The following is a 26,546-nucleotide window of genomic DNA, read 5'->3' as shown; positions in this document are numbered from 1 at the left end:
TTTTTGTCTCTTGCTCCTGTTTCTTCTTTTGGCATTTTGAAGCAGTACTTACAATCCGGTTATGATCCACCAGCGTGAAATGCGAGTACTTGCAATGTTTCCCCCGGTCTTAAGATTTTGTTCAAGAGTGTATAAATAACCCTAACCCCAGTGTGTGTGTATATATATATTTATATATATATGTAACCCTAACCCCAGTACATGTGTATATATTTACACACACTGCATGTGTGTTTTCTGTACATTTTAGAGTGTTTTCTACAGTTAAATTTGTTTTTATATGCATGGATGTGTTTGGTAGTTGATTTATTGATTTCACTAAATTGATTAACTGAATGTTTCATGTGTCGCATGTGTTGAGTTTGTTCATCCTTGTCGTGTCATCTGCATCTGAAACCAGCTGAGACGTTTGTTGACTGAAACTCAGTCGGATGAATTCCAGGAGAGAAAAACTCAGCGAGACGCGAGGACACGAAAACAAACTGAGAGGAGAGTTTTCTAGTGACAGTAAGTCCAACGTGAGACGAGGTCCAACAAGCATTTAAACATGTTCAAACTTTACCGACTGGAGTTTTATTTTCTCTGATCACAACCAGCCGATTAAGACTTGGTTCATCTGCCAGTTATTGTCTCGATTAAGAAACATCTCAAACGTTGAACATGTTCATAATAACGTCTGGACTTAATAAAAGGATCTGAAATATTTTCTTTACTATGGTTCACATTTGAGAAGCTGAAACTAGAAAGATTTGAGATGTTTTACTTTGAAAAATGATTTAAATGATCATTTAAGTTTTTTTATTGATTTATCTATTTTTGATCTTTAAAATCAGACTGAAGCCTGAAGAGAGAGAGAGATAATACTCTCAGCCATTAACTGAAAAACAAACAATTGTTAAACCAACAAAAACACAGCGAGAGGTTAGTTATGTTATAGTGTCTCTCAACCAATGAACAGACAAGAAGACGAGGGAGGTGGGGGGGGGTGGGGGGGAGAGTTGGTGCTGACTTTTGTTCTTTAAGTTACTTAAGGTTCAGTCATGTAGTTTCTGCTACTCTCTCTCCCCTCTCTCTCTCACCCATCTCTCTCTCTCCCCTCTCTCAGCACCCCCCCTCTCCCCCACCTCTCCACCCGTCTCTCAGCCCTCCAGTCGTCCGTCAGCCTGCAGACTGTAAGTACGTTTTTCACTGATTTACAGAGAAAATCCTCTTTTCGTACTGTTTCCATTCAGATGCAGCTACAGTAATCCTTTAAGAACTCTCACCAGACTCCATACAAATATTTCACCTTTTTAGAGTACGCTGTAAAAACACCGCTGCCTCTCTTCTACTGAGTTGTGACGCGTTATCATCAGGACACTGTTCATATTATGAAGAGTACTGTTTGGACCTGCTCTATGAAAAGTGCCCTGAGTTAACTTCTGTTAGAATTTACACAATAAAAATTCCAAATATACTACTGTATGATGTTCTATGGAAGACTGGCACACGTGCAGTGAAATGCAGAAAAGGTTGCGACAGCTTGGTAGAGTTTTAGTTTTTAACAGTTTGACCTTTGACATGAACATTCAAACACATTCCTGGAGTTTAAAAGTTCACATTTAAAACAGAAACTGTCTGTGTATTTTTTTGTTCTCAGGTTCCTGGACACACAAGATATCTCTTATTATTATTGTTGTTGTTATTGATGAGTGAGGCCCGTGTTGTAACCTGGAGAGCAGCTAAAAACATGAACAATCAATCTTAGAAAATATTTTAAAAGTTTACATTTGGAACCAAAAACACTGAAACGACCTGAAACTCAATCAGACTCGAAGAGATGGGATTCGGTGAGCTGCTGGAGGAGGTGAGTCACTGTTTACTGAACTACTACTGTAATCTGATTACTGTGAGGATGAACACACCTGTGCAGGTAGACCAGGTGTGATGCAGGTGTGTAACATGTGTTTCCTGGTGAGGTGGGCGGGTTCGGCAGGTACCAGTGGATCCACGTGACTCTGATCAGTTTACCTGGTTTGATGATGGCGAGTCAGAACCTGATGAACAACTTCGTCTCAGGAATCCCTGCCCACCACTGCAGTCTGCCAATCAATTACAGCCTCCACAACCTGTCTCACTACCAGGTAACCCGTCTGTCTGTCAGGTTTACTGAGCACACTGCTCTGACGGGTGGATGTGATTGGTTGGGTTGGTTGGATGAACATGATTGGTTGTTTCAGGTGGATGAGAAGCAGCTGCTGAAAGCGTTCATCCCTCCGGACTCTTCAGGAAATAGACTGGACCGCTGCCGGAGGTAAAAGTGGTTCCTTTTAAACATGGTCTCCGTGTTGCTTTGCACTTATGACGACATCCCCTCTGACATCACTTCCTGTTCCACTTCAGGTATGTGGAGCCTCAGTGGCAGCTCTTAGCTGCTAACAGCTCAGCTAACATTAGCCAGTTACAGACGGAAGGATGTTTGGACGGATGGACATTCGACCGCTCCGAGTTCCTCGCCACCACTGTCTCCGAGGTAATGAGGCAGACAAGACGCAGTAGTGACCCTTTGGGAGGAAGTAGTAATCCTTTAGGAGGCAGAAGGGATCCTTTAGAAAATTGTAGGGATCCTTTAGAAGGCAGTAGTGATCCTTCAGTATGTAGTAGTGGTCCTTTAGAAGGCAGTCGTGATCCTTTAGTATGTTGTAATGATCCTTTAAGAGGCAGTAGTGATCCTTTAGTATGTTGTAATGATCCTTTAAGAGGCAGTAGTGATCCTTTATGAGGCAGAAGGGATCCTTTAGAAGGCAGTAGTGATCCTTTAGAAAATTGTCGTGATCTTTTATGAGGCAGAAGGGATCCTTTAGAAAATTGTAGGGATCCTTTTGAAGGCAGTAGTGATCCTTCAGTATGTTGTAATGATCCTTTAGAAGGCAGTAGTGATCATTTAGTATGTTGCAATGATCCTTTAAGAGGCAGTAGTGATCCTTTATGAGACAGAAGGGATCCTTTAGAAAATTGTAGGGATCCTTTTGAAGGCAGTAGTGATCCTTTAGTATGTTGCAATGATCCTTTAAGAGGCAGAAGGGATCCTTTAGAAAATTGTAGGGATCCTTTAGAAGGCAGTAGTGATCCTTTAGAAAATTGTAGGGATCCTTTAGAAGGCAGTAGTGATCCTTTAGTATGTTGCAATGATCCTTTAAGAGGCAGAAGGGATCCTTTATGAGGCAGAAGGGATCCTTTAGAAAATTGTAGGGATCCTTTAGAAGGCAGTAGTGATCCTTTAGAAAATTGTAGGGATCCTTTAGAAGGCAGTAGTGATCCTTTAGTATGTTGTAATGATCCTTTGAGAGGATGTAGTGATCCTTTAGTATGTTGTAATGATCCTTTAATAGGCAGTAGTGATCCTTTATGAGGCAGAAGGGATCCTTTAGAAGGCAGTAGTGATCCTTTAGAAAATTGTAGTGATCTTTTATGAGGCAGAAGGGATCCTTTAGAAAATTGTATGGATCCTTTAGAAGGCAGTAGTGATCCTTTAGTATGTTGCAATGATCCTTTAGAAGGCAGTAGTGATCCTTTAGAAAATTGTAGGGATCCTTTAGAAGGCAGTAGTGATCCTTTAGTATGTTGCAATGATCCTTTAAGAGACAGTAGTGATCCTTTATGAGGCAGAAGGGATCCTTTAGAAAATTGTAGGGATCCTTTAGAAGGAAGTAGTGATCCTTTAGAAATTGTATGGATCCTTTAGAAGGCAGTAGTGATCCTTTAGAAAATTGTAGGGATCCTTTAGAAGGCAGTAGTGATCCTTTAGTATGTTGTAATGATCCTTTAGAAGGCAGTAGTGATCATTTAGTATGTTGCAATGATCCTTTAAGAGGCAGTAGTGATCCTTTATGAGGCAGAAGGGATCCTTTAGAAAATTGTAGGGATCCTTTTGAAGGCAGTAGTGATCCTTTAGAAAATTGTAGGGATCCTTTAGAAAGCAGTAGTGATCCTTTAGTATGTTGCAATGATCCTTTAAGAGGCAGTAGTGATCCTTTATGAGGCAGAAGGGATCCTTTAGAAAATTGTATGGATCCTTTAGAAGGCAGTAGTGATCCTTTAGAAAATTGTAGGGATCCTTTAGAAGGCAGTAGTGATCCTTTAGTATGTTGTAATGATCCTTTGAGAGGCAGTAGTGATCCTTTAGTATGTTGTAATGATCCTTTAAGAGGCAGTAGTGATCCTTTATGAGGCAGAAGGGATCCTTTAGAAGGCAGTAGTGATCCTTTAGAAAATTGTAGGGATCCTTTAGAAGGCAGTAGTGATCCTTTAGTATGTTGTGATGATCCTTTGAGAGGCAGTAGTGATCCTTTAGTATGTTGTAATGATCCTTTAAGAGGCAGTAGTGATCCTTTATGAAGCAGAAGGGATCCTTTAGAAAATTGTAGGGATCCTTTAGAAGGCAGTAGTGATCCTTTAGTATGTTGCAATGATCCTTTAAGAGGCAGTAGTGATCCTTTATGAGGCAGAAGGGATCCTTTAGAAAATTGTAGGGATCCTTTTGAAGGCAGTAGTGATCCTTTAGAAAATTGTAGGGATCCTTTTGAAGGCAGTAGTGATCCTTTAGTATGTTGTAATGATCCATTAAGAGGCAGTAGTGTTCCTTTAGTATGTTGCAATGATCCTTTAAGAGGCAGTAGTGATCCTTTAGAAAATTGTAGTGATCCTTTAGAAGGCAGTAGTGATCCTTTAGAAAATTGTAGGGATCCTTTAGAAGGCAGAAGGGATCCTTTAGTATGTTGCAATGATCCTTTAAGAGGCAGTAGTGATCCTTTATGAGGCAGAAGGGATCCTTTAGAAAATTATAGGGATCCTTTAGAAGGCAGTAGTGATCCTTTAGTATGTTGCAATGATCCTTTAAGAGGCAGTAGTGATCCTTTAGAAAATTGTAGGGATCTTTTATGAGGCAGAAGGGATCCTTTAGAAAATTGTATGGATCCTTTAGAAGGCAGTAGTGATCCTTTAGTATGTTGCAATGATCCTTTAGAAGGCAGTAGTGATCCTTTAGAAAATTGTAGGGATCCTTTAGAAGGCAGTAGTGATCCTTTAGTATGTTGCAATGATCCTTTAAGAGACAGTAGTGATCCTTTATGAGGCAGAAGGGATCCTTTAGAAAATTGTAGGGATCCTTTAGAAGGAAGTAGTGATCCTTTAGAAATTGTATGGATCCTTTAGAAGGCAGTAGTGATCCTTTAGAAAATTGTAGGGATCCTTTAGAAGGCAGTAGTGATCCTTTAGTATGTTGTAATGATCCTTTAGAAGGCAGTAGTGATCATTTAGTATGTTGCAATGATCCTTTAAGAGGCAGTAGTGATCCTTTATGAGGCAGAAGGGATCCTTTAGAAAATTGTAGGGATCCTTTTGAAGGCAGTAGTGATCCTTTAGAAAATTGTAGGGATCCTTTAGAAAGCAGTAGTGATCCTTTAGTATGTTGCAATGATCCTTTAAGAGGCAGTAGTGATCCTTTAGAAAATTGTAGGGATCCTTTAGAAGGCAGTAGTGATCCTTTAGAAAATTGTAGGGATCCTTTAGAAGGCAGTAGTGATCCTTTAGTAAATTGTAGTGATCCTTTAGGAGGCAGTAGTGATCCTTTAGTATGTTGTAATGATCCTTTAAGAGGCAGTAGTGATCCTTTATGAGGCAGTAGTGATCCTTTAGAAGGCAGTAGTGATCCTTTAGAAAATTGTAGGGATCCTTTAGAAGGCAGTAGTGATCCTTTAGTATGTTGCAATGATCCTTTAAGAGGCAGTAGTGATCCTTTATGAGGCAGAAGTGATCCTTTAGAAAATTGTAGTGATCTTTTAGAAGGCAGTAGTGATCCTTTAGAAAATTGTAGGGATCCTTTAGAAGGCAGTAGTGATCCTTTAGAAAATTGTAGGGATCCTTTAGAAGGCAGTAGTGATCCTTTAGAAAATTGTAGGGATCCTTTAGAAGGCAGTAGTGATCCTTTAGTATGTTGTAATGATCCTTTAAAAGGCAGTAGTGATCCTTTAGTATGTTGCAATGATCCTTTAAGAGGCAGTAGTGATCCTTTATGAGGCAGAAGGGATCCTTTAGAAAATTGTAGGGATCCTTTTGAAGGCAGTAGTGATCCTTTAGAAAATTGTAGGGATCCTTTAGAAAGCAGTAGTGATCCTTTAGTATGTTGCAATGATCCTTTAAGAGGCAGTAGTGATCCTTTATGAGGCAGAAGGGATCCTTTAGAAAATTGTAGGGATCCTTTAGAAGGCAGTAGTGATCCTTTAGAAAATTGTAGGGATCCTTTAGAAGGCAGTAGTGATCCTTTAGTATGTTGTAATGATCCTTTAAGAGGCAGTAGTGATCCTTTAGTATGTTGTAATGATCCTTTAAGAGGCAGTAGTGATCCTTTATGAGGCAGAAGGGATCCTTTAGAAAATTGTAGGGATCCTTTAGAAGGCAGTAGTGATCCTTTAGTATGTTGTAATGATCCTTTAGAAGGCAGTAGTGATCCTTTAGTATGTTGCAATGATCCTTTAAGAGGAAGTAGTGATCCTTTAGAAAATTGTAGGGATCCTTTAGAAGGCAGTAGTGATCCTTTAGTATGTTGCAATGATCCTTTAAGAGGCAGTAGTGATCCTTTATGAGGCAGAAGGGATCCTTTAGAAAATTGTAGGGATCCTTTTGAAGGCAGTAGTGATCCTTTAGAAAATTGTAGGGATCCTTTTGAAGGCAGTAGTGATCCTGTAGTATGTTGTAATGATACTTTAAGAGGCAGTAGTGATCCTTTAGTTTGTTGCAATGATCCTTTAGAAGGCAGTAGTGATCCTTTAGAAAATTGTAGGGATCCTTTAGAAGGCAGTAGTGATCCTTTAGTATGTTGCAATGATCCTTTAAGAGGCAGAAGGGATCCTTTAGAAAATTGTAGGGATCCTTTAGAAGGCAGTAGTGATCCTTTAGTATGTTGCAATGATCCTTTAAGAGACAGTAGTGATCCTTTATGAGGCAGAAGGGATCCTTTAGAAAATTGTAGGGATCCTTTAGAAGGAAGTAGTGATCCTTTAGAAAATTGTATGGATCCTTTAGAAGGCAGTAGTGATCCTTTAGAAAATTGTAGGGATCCTTTTGAAGGCAGTAGTGATCCTTTAGAAAATTGTAGGGATCCTTTAGAAGGCAGTAGTGATCCTTTAGTATGTTGTAATGATCCTTTAAAAGGCAGTAGTGATCATTTAGTATGTTGCAATGATCCTTTAAGAGGCAGTAGTGATCCTTTATGAGGCAGAAGGGATCCTTTAGAAAATTGTAGGGATCCTTTTGAAGGCAGTAGTGATCCTTTAGAAAATTGTAGGGATCCTTTAGAAAGCAGTAGTGATCCTTTAGTATGTTGCAATGATCCTTTAAAAGGCAGTAGTGATCCTTTATGAGGCAGAAGGGATCCTTTAGAAAATTGTATGGATCCTTTAGAAGGCAGTAGTGATCCTTTAGAAAATTGTAGGGATCCTTTAGAAGGCAGTAGTGATCCTTTAGTATGTTGTAATGATCCTTTGAGAGGCAGTAGTGATCCTTTAGTATGTTGTAATGATCCTTTAAGAGGCAGTAGTGATCCTTTATGAAGCAGAAGGGATCCTTTAGAAAATTGTAGGGATCCTTTAGAAGGCAGTAGTGATCCTTTAGTATGTTGCAATGATCCTTTAAGAGGCAGTAGTGATCCTTTATGAGGCAGAAGGGATCCTTTAGAAAATTGTAGGGATCCTTTTGAAGGCAGTAGTGATCCTTTAGAAAATTGTAGGGATCCTTTTGAAGGCAGTAGTGATCCTTTAGTATGTTGTAATGATCCTTTAAGAGGCAGTAGTGATCCTTTAGTATGTTGCAATGATCCTTTAGAAGGCAGTAGTGATCCTTTAGTATGTTGCAATGATCCTTTAAGAGGCAGTAGTGATCCTTTAGAAAATTGTAGGGATCCTTTAGAAGGCAGTAGTGATCCTTTAGAAAATTGTAGGGATCCTTTAGAAGGCAGTAGTGATCCTTTAGTATGTTGTAATGATCCTTTAAGAGGCAGTAGTGATCCTTTTGAAGGCAGTAGTGATCCTTTAGAAAATTGTAGGGATCCTTTAGAAGGCAGTAGTGATCCTTTAGTATGTTGCAATGATCCTTTAAGAGGCAGTAGTGATCCTTTATGAGGCAGAAGGGATCCTTTAGAAAATTGTAGGGATCCTTTTGAAGGCAGTAGTGATCCTTTAGAAAATTGTAGTGATCCTTTTGAAGGCAGTAGTGATCCTGTAGTATGTTGTAATGATACTTTAAGAGGCAGTAGTGATCCTTTAGTATGTTGCAATGATCCTTTAGAAGGCAGTAGTGATCCTTTAGAAAATTGTAGGGATCCTTTTGAAGGCAGTAGTGATCCTTTAGAAAATTGTAGGGATCCTTTTGAAGGCAGTAGTGATCCTTTAGTATGTTGTAATGATCCTTTAGAAGGCAGTAGTGATCATTTAGTATGTTGCAATGATCCTTTAAGAGGCAGTAGTGATCCTTTATGAGGCAGAAGGGATCCTTTAGAAAATTGTAGGGATCCTTTAGAAGGCAGTAGTGATCCTTTAGTATGTTGTAATGATCCTTTAGAAGGCAGTAGTGATCCTTTAGTATGTTGCAATGATCCTTTAAGAGGCAGTAGTGATCCTTTAGAAAATTGTAGGGATCTTTTAGAAGGCAGTAGTGATCCTTCAGAAAATTGTAGTGATCCCTTAAGAAGGCAGTAGTGATACCTTAGAAGGCAGTACTGATCCTTTAGAAGGCAGTAGTGATCCTTTAGATGGCAGTAGTGATCCTTTAGAAAATTGTAGGGATCCTTTAGTAGGTTGTAGTGATCCTTTAAGAGGCAGTAGTGATCCTTAGTAGTGAGAAGGATGTATTGGTAGTGGTGGTGACCAGCAGTGGTCCTTGATCACAGTGTCTCTCTCCCCGTCTCTCTGTCAGTGGGAGCTGGTCTGTTCTCTGCGTCCTCTGAAACAAATGATTCAAACCATCTATATGGGCGGAGTTTTAACAGGAGCCATCATCTTCGGCGGCCTGTCGGACAGGTGAGCTGGTCACACTGGTCACATACATATAACCATTAAAGCTTGGTGTTTTCCATAGAGCCCCTGCTGGGTCATTAATGGTTTCATTAATGTGACAGTGTTCATGTTACATTTTCTTGGTTCGTAATATCTATGCACCTGTCATAGGTGTGCACTAAAATGAGACCAATCAGAATGTTTCTCTCTGTCCCTCTCTCTCAGGTTTGGGAGGCGGTCTGTCCTTATTTGGTCATACCTGCAGCTGAGCGTGCTCGGTTGTAGCTCTGCCCTCTCTCCTTCCTACTCTGCCTATTGTATTTTTAGATTTCTGAGTGGGATGGCGGTGTCCGGAATCATCCTGAATGGAGTCTCACTGAGTATCTGTCTACCTGTCTGTCTACCTGTCTACCTGTCTGTCTGTCTGTCTGTCTGTCTGTCTGTCTGTCTACCTGTCTGTCTGTCTGTCTACCTGTCTGTCTGTCTGACTGTCTACCTCTCTACCTGTCTGTCTACCTGTCTACTTTCTGTCTACCTGTCTGTCTGTCTGTGTGTCATTGTCTCTGTTGCTTTATTCTTCTGTGGAAACAAACTGATGGTGTGTCCTCTGAGGTTGATCAACCTGTCTGTCTCAGAGGTGGAGTGGATCCCGACCAAAGAGAGGACGTTAGTGGGCACGCTCACCTCCTTCTTCTTCACCTTTGGTCAGATGATCCTGGCGGGGCTCGCCTATTGGCTGAGAGATTGGAGGAAGCTCCAGCTGGTCGCCTGTGCCCCCCTGTTCCTATTCTTCACCTACTGCTGGTCAGTGTAGACATTCAAAACAAATGTCTTTAATGATCTGATTGGTCAGTTGGTTCTGATCTTTCTGTTCTCTGATTGGTCAGGTGGTTCTCAGAGTCAGCTCGTTGGCTGGTTCTGAACCGTCGGTCTGAGGAGGCGTTAAAGTGTCTCCACCGAGTCGCTCGAATCAACAGAAAGTCAGAGATAATTGACAAATTAACACTGGAGGTAACCTGTCTGACTGTCTGACTAACTGTCTGTCTGACTGCCTGTCTGACTACCTGTCTGACTGTCTCTCTGTCTGACTACCTGTCTGACTGTCTGACTGTCAATCTGTCTGTCTGACTACCTGTCTGACTGCCTGTCTGACTGTCTGACTAACTGTCTGTCTGACTACCTGTCTGACTGCCTGTCTGACTGTCTCTCTCTCTGTCTGACTGTCTCTCTGTCTGACTACCTGTCTGACTTTCTCTCTGTCTGTCTGACTACCTGTCTGACTGTCAATCTGTCTGTCTGACTACCTGTCTGACTGTCTGACTTCCTTTCTGACTAGCTGTCTGACTGTCTGACTGCCTCTCTGTCTGTCTGACTACCCATCTGACTGTCTTTCTGACTACCTGTCTGACTGTCTGACTAGTGGTCTGACTGTCTGACTACCCGTCTGACTGTCTGACTACCTGTCTGACTGTCTCTCTGTCTGTCTGACTACCCGTCTGACTGTCTGAATAGTGGTCTGACTGTCTGAGTGTCTGTCTGACTGTCAAGTTAACACTGGAGGTAACCTGTCTGACTAACTGTCTGTCTGACTGTCTCTCTTTCTGTCTGTCTACCCATCTGACTGTCTGACTATCTGTCTGACTGCCTGTCTGACTACCTGTCTACCTGGGGCAGCTGTGGCTCAGGAGGTAGAGCGGGGTGGCCATTAATCAGAAGTTCAGCGGTTCAATCCCTGGCTCCCCCTGGTTGCATGTCGAAGTGTCCTTGGGCAAGATACTGAACCCCGAATTGCCCCTGGTGGCTGTTTCGTTTGAGCACTTAGGCTCAGTGTATGACTGGTGAATGCAGATGTAGTGTAAAAAGCGCTTTGAGTGGTCGAAAAGGACGGAGAATACGGAGCATTTACATTTACCTGTCTGTCTGACTGTCTGAATAGTGGTCTGACTACCTGTCTGACTGTCTCTCTGTCTTTCTGACTACCTGTCTAACTGTCTGACTACCTGTCTGACTGTCTGAGTGTCTCTCTGTCTGACTGACTGTCTGACTGTCTGTCTGTCTGTCTGACTACCCGTCTGACTGTCTGACTACCTATCTGACTGTCTGCCTGACTACCTGTCTGACTGTTCTCTGTCTTTCTGACTACCTGTCTGACTGTCTGACTAGTGGTCTGACTGTCTGACTACCCGTCTGACTGTCAAGTTAACACTGGAGGTAACCTGTCTGACTAACTGTCTGTCTGACTGTCTCTCTTTCTGTCTGTCTACCCATCTGACTGTCTGACTGCCTTTCTGACTAGCTGTCTGACTGTCTGTGTGACTACCCATCTGACTGTCTGTCTGACTACCTTTCTGACTGTCTGACTAACTGTCTGTCTGACTCTCTCTGTCTGTCTGACTACCCGTCTGACTGTCTGACTACCTATCTGACTGTCTGTCGGACTACCTGTCTGACTGTCTCTCTGTCTGTCTGTCTGACTGTCTGACTGTCTGTCTGACTATCCGTCTGACTGTCTGACTACCTGTCTGACTGTCTGACTAACTGTCTGTCTGACTACCTGTCTGACTGTCTGACTGACTATCCGTCTGACTGTCTGACTACCTGTCTGACTGTCTGAATAACTGTCTGTCTGACTACCTGTCTCTCTGTCTGTCTACCTGTCTGACTGTCAATCTGTCTGTCTGACTACCTGTCTAACTAACTGTCTGCGGGGTGGCCATTAATCGGAAGTTCAGCGGTTCAATCCCTGGCTCCCCCTGGTTGCATGTCGAAGTGTCCTTGGGCAAGATACTGAACCCCGAATTGCCCCTGGTGGCTGTTTCGTTTGAGCACTTAGGCTCAGTGTATGACTGGTGAATGCAGATGTAGTGTAAAAAGCGCTTTGAGTGGTCGAAAAGGATGGAGAATACGGAGCATTTACATTTACCTGTCTGAGTGTCTGTCTGACTACCTGTCTGACTGTCTGAATAGTGGTCTGACTACCTGTCTGACTGTCTGTCTGTCTGACTACCTGTCTGACTGTCTCTCTGTCTTTCTGACTACCTGTCTAACTGTCTGACTACCTGTCTGACTGTCTGAGTGTCTCTCTGTCTGACTGACTGTCTGACTGTCTGTCTGTCTGTCTGACTACCCGTCTGACTGTCTGACTACCCGTCTGACTGTCTGACTACCTATCTGTCTGCCTGACTACCTGACTACCTGTCTGACTGTCTCTCTGTCTTTCTGACTACCTGTCTGACTGTCTGACTAGTGGTCTGACTGTCTGACTACCCGTCTGACTGTCAAGTTAACACTGGAGGTAACCTGTCTGACTAACTGTCTGTCTGACTGTCTCTCTTTCTGTCTGTCTACCCATCTGACTGTCTGACTGCCTTTCTGACTAGCTGTCTGACTGTCCGACTGTCTCTCTGTCTGTCTGACTACCTGTCTGACTGTCTGTGTGACTACCTTTCTGACTGTCTGACTAACTGTCTGTCTGACTCTCTCTGTCTGTCTGACTACCCGTCTGACTGTCTGACTACCTATCTGACTGTCTGTCGGACTACCTGTCTGACTGTCTCTCTGTCTGTCTGACTGTCTGACTGTCTGTCTGACTATCCGTCTGACTGTCTGACTACCTGTCTGACTGTCTGACTGTCTGACTAACTGTCTGTCTGACTACCTGTCTGACTGACTATCCGTCTGACTGTCTGACTACCTGTCTGACTGTCTGACTAACTGTCTGTCTGACTACCTGTCTCTCTGTCTGTCTACTTGTCTGACTGTCAATCTGTCTGTCTGACTACCTGTCTAACTAACTGTCTGTCTGACTATCCGTCTGACTGTCTGAATAGTGGTCTGACTGTCTGACTACCCGTCTGACTGTCAAGTTAACACTGGAGGTAACCTGTCTGACTAACTGTCTGTCTGACTGTCCGACTGTCTCTCTTTCTGTCTGTCTACCCATCTGACTGCCTTTCTGACTAGCTGTCTGACTGTCTGACTGTCAATCTGTCTGTCTGACTACCTGTCTGACTGTCTGACTATCTGTCTGTCTGACTACCTGTCTGACTGTCTGACTAACTGTCTGTCTGACTACCTGTCTGACTGTCTGACTACCTGTCTGACTGTCTCTCTGTCTTTCTGACTACCTGTCTAACTGTCTGACTGTCTGAGTGTCTCTCTGTCTGTCTGACTACCTATCTGACTGTCTGTCTGACTACCTGTCTGACTGTCTGACTACCTATCTGACTATCTGTCTGACTACCCGTCTGACTACCCGTCTGACTGTCTGACTACCTATCTGACTGTCTGTCTGACTACCTGACTACCTGTCTGACTGTCTCTCTGTCTGTCTGACTACCTGTCTAACTGTCTGACTGTCTGTCTACCTGTCTGACTGTCTGTCTACCTGTCTGACTGTCTCTCTGTCTTTCTGACTACCTGTCTGACTGTCTCTCTGTCTGTCTGACTACCTGTCTAACTGTCTGACTGTCTGTCTGACTGTCTGACTGTCTGTCTACCTGTCTGACTGTCTCTCTGTCTTTCTGTCTTTCTGACTACCTGTCTGACTGTCTCTCTGTCTGTCTGACTACCTGTCTAACTGTCTGACTGTCTGTCTGACTATCCGTCTGACTGTCTGATTACCTGCCTGACTACCTGACTACCTGTCTGACTGTCTGTCTGTCTACCTGTCTGACTGTCTCTCTGTCTGTCTGACTACCTTTCTGACTGTCTGACTAGTGGTCTGACTTTCTGACTACCCGTCTGACTGTCAAGTTAACACTGGAGGTAACCTGTCTGACTGTCTGTCTGACTACCCGTCTGTCTGGTACATAGAAGTGTGTCAGAAGCTGAGGTCAGTCCCATGTGATCTGCAGGTGCTGAACTCTCACATGAATAAGGAGATCGAGTCGAGCCGTTCAACGTTCACGGCATACGACCTGCTGAGGACCAGAGTGATGAGACGGATCTCCATCTGTCTGATGGCCGTATGGTCAGACAATACACCTGCTTTACCCTTACCATATCTGTGTTCATTCACCTGGATTTCCTCATATTCGTTAATTGACTTATTCATTTAATCAGAGACAGCGAAAGAGGTTCAATCCAGACCACAATAGATCATAGAATAGTCTTCCATGTTCCACCTGGACCTGCCAACCTGTCTGTCTTTTTCTGCAGGTTCTCCACCAGTTTTGCGTACTACGGTTTGGCAATGGACCTGCAGAAGTTTGGGGTCAGTCACCTTTACCCATCTACAGTGGACAGAAAAAGTCTACACACCCCTGTTAAAATGCCAGGTTCTTAAGATGTAAAATAATGAGACAAAGATAAATCATGTCAGAACTTTTTCCACCTTTAATGTGACCTATAATGTAAACAATTCAATAGAAAAAAAAAATGAAATCATTGAGGGGGAAAAATGAAAAATACAAACCTTACAATAACCTGGTTGCATAAGTGTGCACACCCTCTTATAACTGGGGATGTGGCTGTGTTCAGAATTAACCAATCACATTCAAACTCAGGTTAACTAGAAGTCATTACACACTTGCCATTATTTAAAGTGACTGATTAATCACAAATAAAGTTCAGCTGTTCTATTATGATTTTCCTGATATTTTCTTAGTTGCATCTCCAAGCAAAAGCCATGGTCCGCAGAGAGTTTTCAAAGCGAGAGATCTCATTGTTGAAAGACATAAGTCAGGAGACGGGTACAGAAGAATTTCCAAAGCATTAGATATACCACGGAACACAGTGAAGACAGTCATCATCAAGTGGAGAAAATATGGCACAACTGTGACTTTACCAAGAACTGGACGTCCCTCCAAAATTGATGAAAAGACAAAAAGAAAACTGGTCAGGGAGCCTTCCAAGAGGCCTACAGCAACATTAATGGAACTGCAGGAATTTCTGGCAAGTACTGGCTGTATGGTACATGTGACAACTGTCTCCTGTATTCTTCATATAAATAGGCTATGGGGTAGGGTGGCAAAACTGAAGCCTTTTCTTACAAAGAAAAACATCCAAGCACACCAAAAACAAACATCAAGTCCCCCAAAAGCATGTGGGAAAATTGGTTATGGTCTGATGAAACCAAGGTAGAACTTTTAGGCCCTAATTCCAAAAAGTGTTTGGCGCAAAAACAACAATGCACATCACCCAAGTAACAGCATACCCACAGTGAAGCATGGTGGTGGCAGCATCATGCTTTGGGGCCGATTTTTCAGATCTGAATCCAATTGAACATCTGTGTGGTGATCTGAAGAGGGCTGTGCACAGGCGATGTCCTCGCAATCTGACAGATTTGGAGCGCTTTTGCAAAGAAGAGTGGGCAAATATTGCCACGTCAAGATGTGACTCCTACCCAAAAAGACTGACTGCTGTAATAAAATCAAAAGGTGCTTCAACAAAGTATTAGTCTAAGGGTATGCACACTTATGCAACCAGGTTATTTGAGGGTTTTTATTTTTCATTTTTCCCCCTCAAAGATTTCATTTTGTTTTCTATTGAATTGTTCACATTATACGTCACATTAAAGGTGGAAAAGGTTCTGACCATTATTTTACATCATAAGAACCTGGCATTTTAACAGGGGTGTGTTGACTTTTTCTATCCACTGTACCAGTTTACCCATCTACCAGTTTACCCGTCTACCTGTGTACCCGTCTACCAGTTTACCCATCTGACAGTTTACCCCTCTATCAGTTTATGTCTACAGGTTTACCTGTCTACAGGTTTACCCGTTCACGTGGTTACCTGTCTACCAGTTTACCCGTCTACGTGTTTGCCCGTCTACCAGTTTACCCGTCGACCTATTTACCCGTCGACCTGGGTACTCGTCTACCAGGGTACTCGTTTACCAGTTTACCCATCTGACAGTTTACTCATTTACAAGTTTACCCGTATACCGTTAGTAACACTGAGTACAGATACGGTGTGTATTAATACTTCACCTCAGTTACACTGAGTACAGATACGGTGTGTAGTCCATACAAGGTAACCTAGAGTTAACCACGAACGAAACCTGCTTGGAGCAGTTTACAGATGCAGCGTAAATTGCCATGGCAACAGACCTTGGGTAACACCTGTCCACCTTTCGTAGTACGGGTCAATCAAAAAATTCATTAAACATCTGAAGTTACCTGGATAAGCCAAAACTCGCTTTGTAGTACAGGCCACAGTTTACCCGTCTACCAATTTACCTGTGTACCAGTTTACCTTTGTGCCAGTTTACCCGTCTACCAGTTTAAACGTCTACCGGTCGGGTTAAACCCTTCTTCTCCTCCTATTGGCTGGTTCACACTGAGCTCTCCTCACATTGGCTGTTGGTTATTCCAGGTGAGTATTTACCTGATGCAGATCATCTTTGGAGCCGTTGATTTTCCCGCCAAACTGTTGGCTGTGGGCATGCTCAGTTACCTGGGGAGGAGGGTCTCCCAGGCGACCTGTCTCTTCCTGTCGGCTATCATCATCTTCGCCAACATCTTCGTCCCCACAGGTAACACACTCACAACAATACACACACACACACACACACACACCAATACACACACACACACACACACACACACACACACCAATACACACACACACACACACACACCAATACACACACACACACACACACACACCAATACACACACACAAACACACACACCAACACACACACACACACACACACACACCAATACACACACACACACACACACAATACACACACACACACACACACCACACACACACACCAATACACACACACACACCAACACACACACACACACACCAATACACACACACACACACACACACACCAATACACACACCAACACACACACACACACCAATACACACACACACACACACACACACCAATACACACACACACACACACACACACCAATACACACACACACACACACACACACACACCAATACACACACACGCACACACACACACCAATACACACACACACACACACACACACACACACACACACTAACACACACTAATCTAAACTGCCCCTCCAGACATGCAGACCCTCAGGACCACGTTGGCGTGTCTTGGTAAAGGTTTCACCTCGGCCTCCTTCACCACCGTCTACCTGTACACCGGAGAACTCTACCCCACCGTCATCAGGTGAGGCTGCTGGTTCCAGGAACAGGAGACGTTAACGTTTACTCATTTGATCCAAAGAGACCTACAGCTGCTGGATATGTCAGACGGGAAAAGTGTCCTGCTCAGGGACACATCGCTGGATGTGTCGCAGTGGGAATCAAACCCAGGTCTCTCCCATCGCCATCCAGACATTAAAAGTTGGGTCCCTAACCCAACAACAGGAACCTTCCATCATTTTTACTGAGGTCCTTTCCTGATAGTGAACGCTCGCCGTGTCAGGATTCCGTGGGTGAGCGCAGAGGAGATGAGCCCAAACTCAAGACACTGAAGCAGTGATACAGTTCACAGTTTTTATTCCAAATGAAAAACAGGTTAGCAGGCTTACAGGCAGTAGACGGGAAAATCCAACAGGCTGACAGAACACCCTTCCCCTCGAACACGACTGAGTGTAACACACCACAATGACCAGACACAGACTGAGGAAACAAACAAGTATACATGCACACACGGGTTAACGAGCTGGGAGGGAGAAACACAGGTGACCGGGATCAGGTTAACGAGGAAGGCAGAGACAACCGGGGGTGACAGAGAGGCAGGCCGGCAGAGAGACAGTTAACCCAGAACAAAAGTTGGCAACATGAGCATAAAGCACAGATGAGCGTTGTTGTAAAGTGTGGGGTCAGGAGAGTGTATGAGTGTTTGTGAGTTTAGGTGGGTGGGCATGAGAGTCACTGACAGTGGCGTCCCGGACCCTGTTGAGGAAGCCCACTGCCATCGGAAAAAAACTGTTGGCGAGAGGTTTTGGTCATGATGGACCGCAGCCTCCTGCCAGAGGGGAGAGTCTGACACAGTTTGTGTCCGGGGTGGGAGGAGTCAGCTGCAATCTTTCCTGCTCGCCTCAGAGTCCTGGAGGCGTACAGGTTCTGAAGAGAAGGAAGATTGCAGCCAATCACCTTCTCTGCAGAGCGAATGATGTGCTGCAGCCTGCCCTTGTCCCTGGCAGTGGCAGCAGCGTACCAGACTCACGGGGGGAGTAGAATGGCTTAAAACAGTGCTACTGAATCACTGTCACATCGTTACACCAGCCACTGTTAATGTAAAAACAGACACCTCCACCTTTTGTTTTGCCAGACTTCCATGTTGCGGTCCGCACTGTAGACCTGGAAGCCAGCAAGCTGCAGCACGGAGTCCTGATCCAGACAGCCACGTCCCCGTGAAGCACAGAACAGAAGATGAATAAAAGTCTCTGTTTTTCCCCACCAGTAGCCGAAGTTCGTCCATTTTATTGCGCAGTGAGTGCACGTTGGAGAGAAATATTCCCGGTAGCGGCGTGCGGTGTCCTCTTCGGCATAGTCTCACCAGCGTACCGGACCTCCTCCCCCTCCTCCGGCGTCTCACCACATGAACAGCGGAAAGTGAAGCCTTGAGCAGAATGTCCAATAATTCCACTGATGACACAAGAAAAGTTGGAATTCACTGGCGTTGTTCCCCTGATGTTTATGAGCTCTTCTCTGGTGAAAGGGCTCCGGGTAACACAGCAGAATGCAAAGTTAACGAACGTAAACAAAACAAACAGAGAGCAATAAAATACCATGGCTGCCCTGAGCGGCGCCTCCTTCAGAAGTCAGGACAACACTAAATGCTCTGTACTTGTATAGCGCCTTTTACACTACATCTGCATTCACCAGTCATACGCTGAGCCTAAGTGCTCAAACGGAAACTAAGTACACTCACACGCACTCATACACTGGCGGAACAGGCGCCAGGGGCAATTCGGGGTTCAGTATCTTGCCCAAGGACACTTCGACATGCAGCCAGGGATTGAACTGCCGACCTTCCGATTAACGGGCAACCTGCTCTACCTCCTGAGCCACAGCCGCCCCGACTAAACATGGAACAGAACAAGAACTAAGGCAGATACCAAGAAGACTAAATACAAGACCACAGACAGACAAGACTGAAAACCAAAACACAACAGACTAAATAAGAGATAAAGTGCACATTAGACATGGCTGACAGGCAGAATGTTACACGCTGTCCGTCTGATATCATCGAAAACATCTGGAGCTCTTCAGTGAAATGATTTAGGGTTTGGGTGAGGTCTGTTCTCTGTAAAAATAAGGAAAAAGGTTTAAAGTAAATGTTTGACATCTGCCGTCTTGACCCCTTCAAACTATCTTTGGTTAACATGTTCACCAGTCTGCACTTTGTTTTCATTCTATGAAAACATCACATATATGCAAGGCAAGGCAAGGCAAGTTTATTTGTATAGCACAATTTAACAACAAGGTAATTCAAAGTGCTTTACATAAAACATAAAAGCAACAGGGAAATATATAAAAGTTTAAAAGCAACATAAAATATAATAAAAGTTACAGTGTTACAATCAGTGTTAAAAGAGTTAAATGGAAAATAATACAAAGCTAAAAACAAAGAAAAAGAAAACAGGACAGTAACAGTTACAGTGCAGTGTAAGTTATCAATCTACTAGTTAAAGACAGTGGTAAAAAGAAAAGTCTTCAGTCTTAATTTAAAAGAACTGACTGTTTCAGCTGACCTGCAGTTATCTGGGAGTTTGTTCCAGATATACGGAGCATAATAACTGAACGCTGCTTCTCCTTGTTTAGTTTTGACTCTGGGGACAGAAAGCAGACCTGATCCCAGACGACCTGAGAGGTCTGGATGGTTCGTAACGAAGCAGAAGATCGGAAATGTATTTTGGCCCTAAACCATTTAGTGCTTTATAAACTAACAGCAGGATTTTGAAATCAATTCTTTGACATACAGGAAGCCAATGTAAAGACCTCAGAACTGGACTGATGTGATCCACCTTTTTGGTCTTAGTGAGGACTCGAGCAGCAGCGTTCTGAATCAGCTGCAGCTGTCTGATGGATTTCTTAGGGAGCCCTGTAAGGACACCGTTACAGTAGTCGAGTCGACTGAAGATAAATGCAAGGATAAGCTTTTCCAGGTCCTGCTGACACATAAGTCCTTTAATCCGTGATATATTCTTCAGGTGATAGTAGGCTGACTTTGTAATTGTCTTAATGTGGCTCCTCAAATTCAGGTCTGAGTCCATGACTACACCAAGATTTCTGGCTTGATTTGTGGTTCTTAACATTACAGATTGAAGTCGAGCGCTGACTTTCAGTCGTTCCTCCCTGGCTCCAAAAACAATAACTTCAGTTTTCTCTTTGTTTAATTGAAGAAAATTCTGGCACATCCAATCGTTGACCTGCTCAATACAGTTACTCAGCGCCTGTATGGGATCATAGTCCCCTGGTGAAATGGTTATGTAAATCTGTGTGTCATCTGCATAATTATGGTAACATATTTTGTTGTTTTTCATAATCTGAGCCAGTGGAAGCATGTAAATGTTAAACAAAAGAGTTTCCAGAATGGAGCCTTGGGGAACTCCACATGTCATTTTTGTCAGCTCAGATGTGTAATTACCTATAGACACAAAGTAGTCCCCGTCCTTTAAGTAGGATTCAACCCAGTTTAGTACTGTGCCAGAAAGTCCAACCTAGTTTTCAAGTCTGTCTAGTAATACATTGTGGTCGACCGTGTCGAATGCAGCACTGAGATCCAATAATACTAAGACTGAAATTCTGTCATTGAAGACCTTAACAAGAGCCGTCTCAGTGCTGTGGTGTGGTCGAAAACCTGACTGGAAGACATCAAAACAGTTATTTAGTGCCAAGAAAGCACTAAGCTGTTGAAAAACAGCCTCAATGATTTTACTTAGAAAGGGGAGATTGGATATGGGCCTATTATTGTTCATTAGTGACCTGTCTAGATTGCTCTTTTTTAAGAGTGGCTTAATGACTGCAGTTTTCAGGGCCTGTGGGAAAAAACCTGAGAGGAGAAACATGTTGACAATTTGTAGTAAATCTGAAGCCATGCATTTAGACACATATTTGAAAAAACCTGTTGGCAGAATATCAAGGCAGCATGAGGAGAATTTCAGATGTTGTTTTATGTCCTCCAGGTTTTTATGGTTAATAGAATCAAATTGTCTCATGCTATATAAATTGTTTTAAAGTGGACTCAGGGACAAGACATATCCTGTTACTGCTTTGGAGGCACTGATTGCTTGTCTAATTGTTTGAATTTTGTCTGTGAAGAAGGAGGCAGATTCATTGCAGGCCCTGGTGGATAGAAGGTCAGAGGCTGCAGACACAGGAGGGTTGGTTAGCCTGTCCACAGTAGCAAACAGGGCACGTAAATTATAAGTGTTTTTGGTGATGATGTCAGAGAAGAAGGACCGCCTTGCATTTCTCAGCTCTAAATTATAAATGCGAAGTCTCTTTATAGATGTCATAATGAACCTGGAGATTTGTTTTCCGCCACCTGCGTTCAGCTTTTCGACACTCTCTTTTTTGAGTTCTAACGAGCGTGGTTCTCCATGGAGATCTTCTCTTACCAGAGACCACCTTCACCTTGGCTGGTGCAACGGCATCAATAACATTTGTAATTTTAGAACTGAAATTATCTACAAGCTCATTGACTGAGACCCGTGAGAGGGCGGGTGTTTTCAGTGATATGCCGTTTTGTGATCACCTCTGTTTTAACATTTGTGTGCACGCAGATAGCACTCTCAAAGAAAACACAGGAATGATCAGAGAGAGCAACATCAGTCAGCACAACCTTGGAAATGTCCAGACCCTTGGAGATGACCAAGTCCAAACTGTGCCCCTTATTGTGCGTGGGCCTCGTCACATGTTGAGTCAGTCCATAATTATCAAGAACACAACACAGTTCTTTAGTCCCTCTGTCCTGGGGGTTGTCAACATGGATGTTAAAATCAGCAACAATAACCACACAGTCAAAGTCAATACAGATTATAGACAGCAGTTCACCAAAGTCATCAAAAAAGTTTGCACAGTATTTATGCAGTACTGTTTTAACATATACAATACATACAAGTACTTTTGAAAAGCCTGTCTTCACCACTTTAAGAATCTTTGTTAAAATAGACAGCAACTTACTGGAGACAGTCAAAAAATAAAAGAGATTTCAGATTCAGTGTGTAAAGCTCAGAAATGAACAGATCAGAACAAGATTCCTCAGATGGTAAAAACAATCCGACAGTCCATTCCAAAAATCAAATCATACAGAGAAGTTCTGATAATTATCGTCCGAAACCTGACATTTCTTCATACAGCGGGTGAAATAAGTATTGAACACCTCACCATTTTTCTCAGTAAGTAATCCATACATACAAAGAAACCAAAACAAAGAAGTTCAGAAATAATAATGTGAAATGACACAGGGAAAAAGTATTGAACACATGAAGAAAGGGATGTGCAAAAAGGCATGGAAAGCCAAGACAACAGCTGAAAACTATCAGTAATTAAAAAGCAATCCAGACCCTTGTCAGTGCAAATTAATATCAGCTGGTTCAGTCCCAACTGATGGCAACTGATGGCATACCAAAAGGTCTCTTTGCCAAGGTGTCACACAAGACACATCCCATGATGGGTAAAAGCATAGAGCTGTCTCAGGACCTTCGCAACCTAATTGTTGCAAAACACAATGATGGCATTGGTTATAGGCGCATTTCTAAACTTCTGAATGTTCCAGTGAGCACTGTTGGGGCCATAATACGGAAGTGCAAAGGCAATCATTTCACCATAAATTTGTTTCGACCAGGTGCTCCTCGCATGATTTCTGACAGAGGAGTGAAAAGAATAATCAGAAGAGTTGTCCAAGAGCCAAGGACCACTTGTGGAGAGCTTCAAAAAGACCTGCAATTAGCAGGTACTGTTGTCTCAGAGAAAACAGTAAGTAATGCACTCCACCGCCATGGCCTGTATGCAGGGTCACCACACAAGACTCCATTGCTGAAGAAAAAACATGTTGAAGCTCGTTTAAAGTTTGCTGCACAGCATTTGGAAAAGCCAGTGAAATACTGGGAATATAATGTGGTCAGATGAGAGCAAAATTGAACTGTTTGGATGCCATAATACACACCATGTTTGGAGGAGAAATGGCACTGCACATCACCCTAAAAACACCATACCAACAGTGAAGTTTGGAGGTGGGATCATCATGGTGTGGGGCTGCTTTTCAGCAAATGGTACTGGCAAACTTCACATAATTGAAGGAAGGATGAACGGGCAAATTTACAGAGACATTCTTGACAGAAATTTGCTGCCATTTACCAGGATGATGAAGATGAAACGAGGGTGGACATTTCAGCAAGACAATGATCCCAAACACACAGCCAAGGAAACTCTCAACTCGTTTCAAAGAAAGAAAATAAAGCTGCTAGAATGGCCCAGCCAATCACCTGACTTAAATCCCATTGAAAATCTATGGAAAGAACTGAAGATCAAGATTCATAGAAGAGGCCCACAGAACCTTCAAGATTTGAAGACTGTTTGTGTGGAAGAATGGGCCAAAATCACACCAGAGCAATGCATGCAACTAGTTTCTCCATACAGGAGGCGTCTTGAAGCTGTCATTACCAACAAAGGCTTTTGTACAAAGTATTGAATAAATATCAGTAAGCGTGTTCAATACTTTTTCCCTGTGTCATTTCACATTATTACACATAACTTTATTTCTGAACTTCTTTGTTTTGGTTTCTTTGTATGTATGGATTACTTGGGTTGTTACCAACATCTGGTGAAAATTTCATGTCAATAGCTCCTTTTTAAATATATTTACTGAGAAAAATGGTGACGTGTTCAATACTTATTTCACCCGCTGTAAGTCTGGTTATCGTCTGGTCTGTAGTTGCTTAATTAATCATTTAATAATCATTTTATTTCACAATTTAATCATTTTGTTCATTTGATGGATGAAGACCAGTTTTTTTTACTTTGAATTCAAGATGAAAATAGAATTCAGACCTTTAATGTGAAAAACACTTCAATTGATGTCACTATAGTCACACCGTGATTATCAGATGATACTGTATATTGATCTGTGAGTGTTTTGATCACATGGTGTATGTGTGCTGTGCATTCAGGCAGACAGGAATGGGCTTCGTCTCCACCTTGGCGAGAGTCGGCAGCATGGCGGCCCCCGCTGTCCTCATCCTGGACGAGGTGATCAAAATTACATATTAACCTTCTTCATGAATTAATCATTTGTGTTTTTATACTTTTATTCATATAACCCGTGTCATCAATCTAAACACAATGACGTGGTTACATAATTATGAAAGGTCAACCTATCAAAGAATAAAGACATAAATACAAATTAACTGATCTTCATTTAGGTCCGCACTGAATCTGAGCTCTGATACTTTTTACACATGTCTATAAAATGAAAAGTGAGAAACCTTCAAATGGATGGTGGTTACATGATCCATCAAAATTATTGGGCTCTGTTTCCATCTGTGTAGGTCTTTTAAACATTTTAAACAGAGTTCTTCATAAACATGTAATTCTGTCTTGATCATGATTTTTAGTTTAATCACAGACTGAACAATAGTTCAACACTGACAGCCAGAGACACAGCTGTGTTACAGTATCTATAAGAGCTGATGAAGAGCAGTCTGTGGTAAATGTGAGGTCCAAAGCTGCAGCTTTGGATATATAACATCACATCGTTGGCATAGTGGTGGATCTTATTCTTCATCGATGGTCAAACCTTCAGCAGACATTTTATCTGATTTAGTTTTAGAAGTTACTGAATAACCATGCTGTTACTGATGGACTGCATTTCCCAGGTACTCCCTGCTCTCCCCAGTATAGTGTATGGGGGAGCGGCTGTGTTGGCCGGGTGCTTTGCCTGCTTCCTGCCAGAGACGCTGAACAGGCCACTGCCCGACACCATTGAGGATGTGGAGATCAAATGGTGAGCTAATGACTAACTTGATTGACGGCTAATGTTAGCAGCATTAGCGTCATTAGCATTCCCCACTGAAATTATGTGAATAACTAGTTCTTTAGCTTCATTAGAAGCTTTCATTAGTATTTCTAATGCTAGTTACATTGCTGGTCTTGGTTATTAAAACCTGATTAATAACTAATCAATGAATATCTAACTGAAAAATATCTGTGTGAAGGGCTGGAGAAAGCCCCGCCCCCCAACAGGAAGAAGGTGTATCCTTGAAAGAAGGCAGGGCACCTGATGATGGGGGCGTGGTCTCAACTGAAGGTGTGGCTTTAAAAGATCTCAAGGAAGCAGAAGGGACTGGACTTAACATCCTCTGACCAATCCTACGAAGCCAATGACAGCTGGACTGAACCTCAACCAATCAGACTGCTGAATCGTTTTTCTGTGCATCTGTGAAAATTCATTTTAGTGAGAATAATGACAGTTTCTAACATTTAAATCTATTTAAAATGAGTTTTAATCAATAAACTCAGATGTTTGACCTTAGATTTTTAATTAGATGTGAATGAAGCCGCTGCAGTCAGAACAGGAAGTGAAATCACGGCAGTAATGTGTTATAATATCTGAAACCTCTATTCTGTCAATCAAAGCAATAATCATTACACACTGTAATACACTAATAAAGGTGTGATTAAGATCTGGGTATTGTTATTGTTTGGATTCAGAGTGTGAGAACTAAACTGAAATAAAAAACTGTCAGGGTTGAAACTGGTTTTAGGACCCGACCCGGAACACAACGTGAACACTTACAACCAAGGAGGTCCGAACAGAACAAGGTGATTCAGGTAAATGTCCCGAAGTCCACTGACAAAACAAAGCAAGAATCCAAATACGACAGAGCATGACATGTAAATCCACCCACAGAAGAGGAACAGAATGAATGGAAGCCGCTCTGGTGAAGACAGGACAGGCCGGGTGAACCAGCAGGTGAACCACATCAGGGACAAACAAAGGTTGATGCAGTTCTGTGGCTGATGTATGGATGCGTCAGGGGGGGGTTCCGTAACTCAGCAGGGTTGTTTGAAACTCAGCAAGGACAGGAAGACGCTGCACTTTCACTCAGCAGTGTGAGTGGCACAGACTGTATAAAAGAAGAGGACATAGTCATGGTGACGTCACCCATTGAGTTTGACCATTAGGGTGCCGCCATGTTGATTTTTTGCAACCACCGGAAGAGACGATGGAGCCAATGGCTCCGTGTGGAGCTAGCTAGCTTGGTTAGCAGGTGCATCAGTAATTCACATTAACTGTGATATTAGCTTGGATGCTAATTTTGGCTAGCGACAAACAGGCTTAAAACAAAACTTACTTACTGAAAAATGAACAGCTGTCTCCTGAGCGTTGGTTAAATGTACACAGAGCAGCGGATACGAGTCGCCTCTATTCTGATTGTAGCCAATCAGCTTGTAGCCCCGCCCTAAAGCCTCCCCTGCTTCCTGGTCTCTGTTCCTCTAAATGGGACCATAATTTACTAAATGAACATCATGCTGTGTTGAAGAAGACTTGAAACTAGCGACTGAGACCATAAACTCATCAGGAAAGTGTTTACTGAGGGAATAAATCAG

General features: G+C 42.8%; 1 protein-coding gene across 2 annotated transcripts; it reads left to right on the top strand.

Moving 5' to 3' along the window:
• Window positions 1-1,041: 1,041 nt before the first annotated feature.
• Window positions 1,042-25,618, top strand: oatx (organic anion transporter X). 2 transcript variants are annotated; one of them, XM_038707691.1, is made up of 16 exons: window positions 1,042-1,172; window positions 1,640-1,846; window positions 1,959-2,123; window positions 2,220-2,293; window positions 2,383-2,512; window positions 8,950-9,053; window positions 9,255-9,409; window positions 9,665-9,833; window positions 9,917-10,040; window positions 13,886-14,001; window positions 14,190-14,244; window positions 16,350-16,509; window positions 17,040-17,148; window positions 24,107-24,185; window positions 24,812-24,939; window positions 25,151-25,618. In XM_038707691.1, exons 2-16 carry the CDS (start codon window positions 1,820-1,822, stop codon window positions 25,296-25,298), a joined length of 1,743 nt encoding a protein of 580 aa, XP_038563619.1. In that variant the 5' UTR covers window positions 1,042-1,172; window positions 1,640-1,819; the 3' UTR covers window positions 25,299-25,618. The 2 variants fall into 2 exon arrangements, with proteins under 2 accessions (XP_038563619.1, XP_038563620.1); XM_038707692.1 differs by having other exon boundaries at window positions 1,128-1,176.
• The last annotated feature ends 928 nt before the right edge of the window (window positions 25,619-26,546 follow it).

This window comes from Micropterus salmoides, unplaced genomic scaffold (genome assembly GCF_014851395.1).
Source record: "Micropterus salmoides isolate LMB-PRFRI ecotype aquatic unplaced genomic scaffold, ASM1485139v1 Ms_hic_scaffold_9, whole genome shotgun sequence".
Taxonomy (NCBI): domain Eukaryota; kingdom Metazoa; phylum Chordata; class Actinopteri; order Centrarchiformes; family Centrarchidae; genus Micropterus; species Micropterus salmoides.
The sequence above is the reverse complement of the archived record's forward strand: the minus strand, read 5'-3'. Positions and strand labels throughout refer to the sequence as shown.

What these genes read in the sequence shown, in the direction of transcription:
- oatx (XM_038707691.1), top strand. Translation starts at nt 1,820, where the DNA reads ATGGGATTCGGTGAGCTGCTGGAGGAG. An exon ending in CCTGAATGGAGTCTCACTGA is followed by an intron (nt 9,410 to 9,664) that starts GTATCTGTCTAC and finishes TGTCTGTCTCAG; the next exon opens with AGGTGGAGTGGATCCCGACC. An exon ending in TGGACCTGCAGAAGTTTGGG is followed by an intron (nt 14,245 to 16,349) that starts GTCAGTCACCTT and finishes TGGTTATTCCAG; the next exon opens with GTGAGTATTTACCTGATGCA.